Source organism: Eimeria tenella, genomic scaffold, assembly GCF_000499545.2.
Source record: "Eimeria tenella Houghton genomic scaffold, Eth_scaff2938, whole genome shotgun sequence".
Lineage (NCBI taxonomy): Eukaryota > Apicomplexa > Conoidasida > Eucoccidiorida > Eimeriidae > Eimeria > Eimeria tenella.
This window is the reverse complement of record NW_013542814.1, coordinates 1-613: the sequence shown is the minus strand read 5'-3', so window position 1 is coordinate 613 and position 613 is coordinate 1. Positions and strand designations below refer to the sequence as shown.

The 613-nt window shown below is 54.6% G+C and overlaps 1 protein-coding gene across 1 annotated transcript in view; it reads left to right on the top strand.

Moving 5' to 3' along the window:
- The window catches only part of ETH_00035685 (uncharacterized protein), a gene marked incomplete at both ends in the record, with an annotated part of 2,554 nt that extends 2,158 nt beyond the window's left edge, over window positions 1-396 (top strand). The window contains one exon of the mRNA XM_013375650.1: window positions 355-396. Coding sequence (XP_013231104.1) covers window positions 355-396 — 42 coding nt within the window. The remainder of the gene's footprint in view (window positions 1-354) is intronic.
- Between the last annotated feature and the right edge of the window lie 217 nt (window positions 397-613).

The following is a 613-nucleotide window of genomic DNA, read 5'->3' as shown; positions in this document are numbered from 1 at the left end:
GCCCCCCAACACCAGCAGCAGCAGCAGCAGCAGCAGCAGCAGCAGCAGCAAAACGCACCCAAGGAGCTGGCGGTCGAGGACTCCAAAGCAAGCGCCCTTATTGTGTCTCTTTAATCTTTTCTGGGGCCTTCTGTGCTTCGTGTAAACCCTAAACCCTAAACCCTAAACACTAAACCCTAGAGCAAGAGGTGCCTTAAAGCAGAAGTATGGAGTGTTTTTCTTCCGCATGACTTAGGGTTTCCAGTTTAGAGCTAGGGTTTAGGGTTTAGGGTTTAGGGTCTAGGCCTTGAGGTCTACTGGCTAGGGTTTAGGGTTTAGGGTTTAGGGTTTAGGGTTTAGGGTTTGTGTTTGCAGGGTGCGCCTGGTGGCCCTATGCCTCGAATGGCTTCTAGTTAGACCGTTGCTGTGGGTTGCTGCTGCGCTGCTGCTGCTGCTGCTGCGGTTCTCTGCTGCGCTGCTGCTGCTGCTGCTGCTGGGAGCAGTGGCCGCATCTCTCCTTGCTGCTTCTTTGCAGAGCAGCAACAACAGCAGCAGCATCAAGAATGACAAGAGCAGCAGCACCAGCAGCAGCAGCAGCAGCAGCAGCAGCAGCAGCAGCAGCAAGAGACGAGCA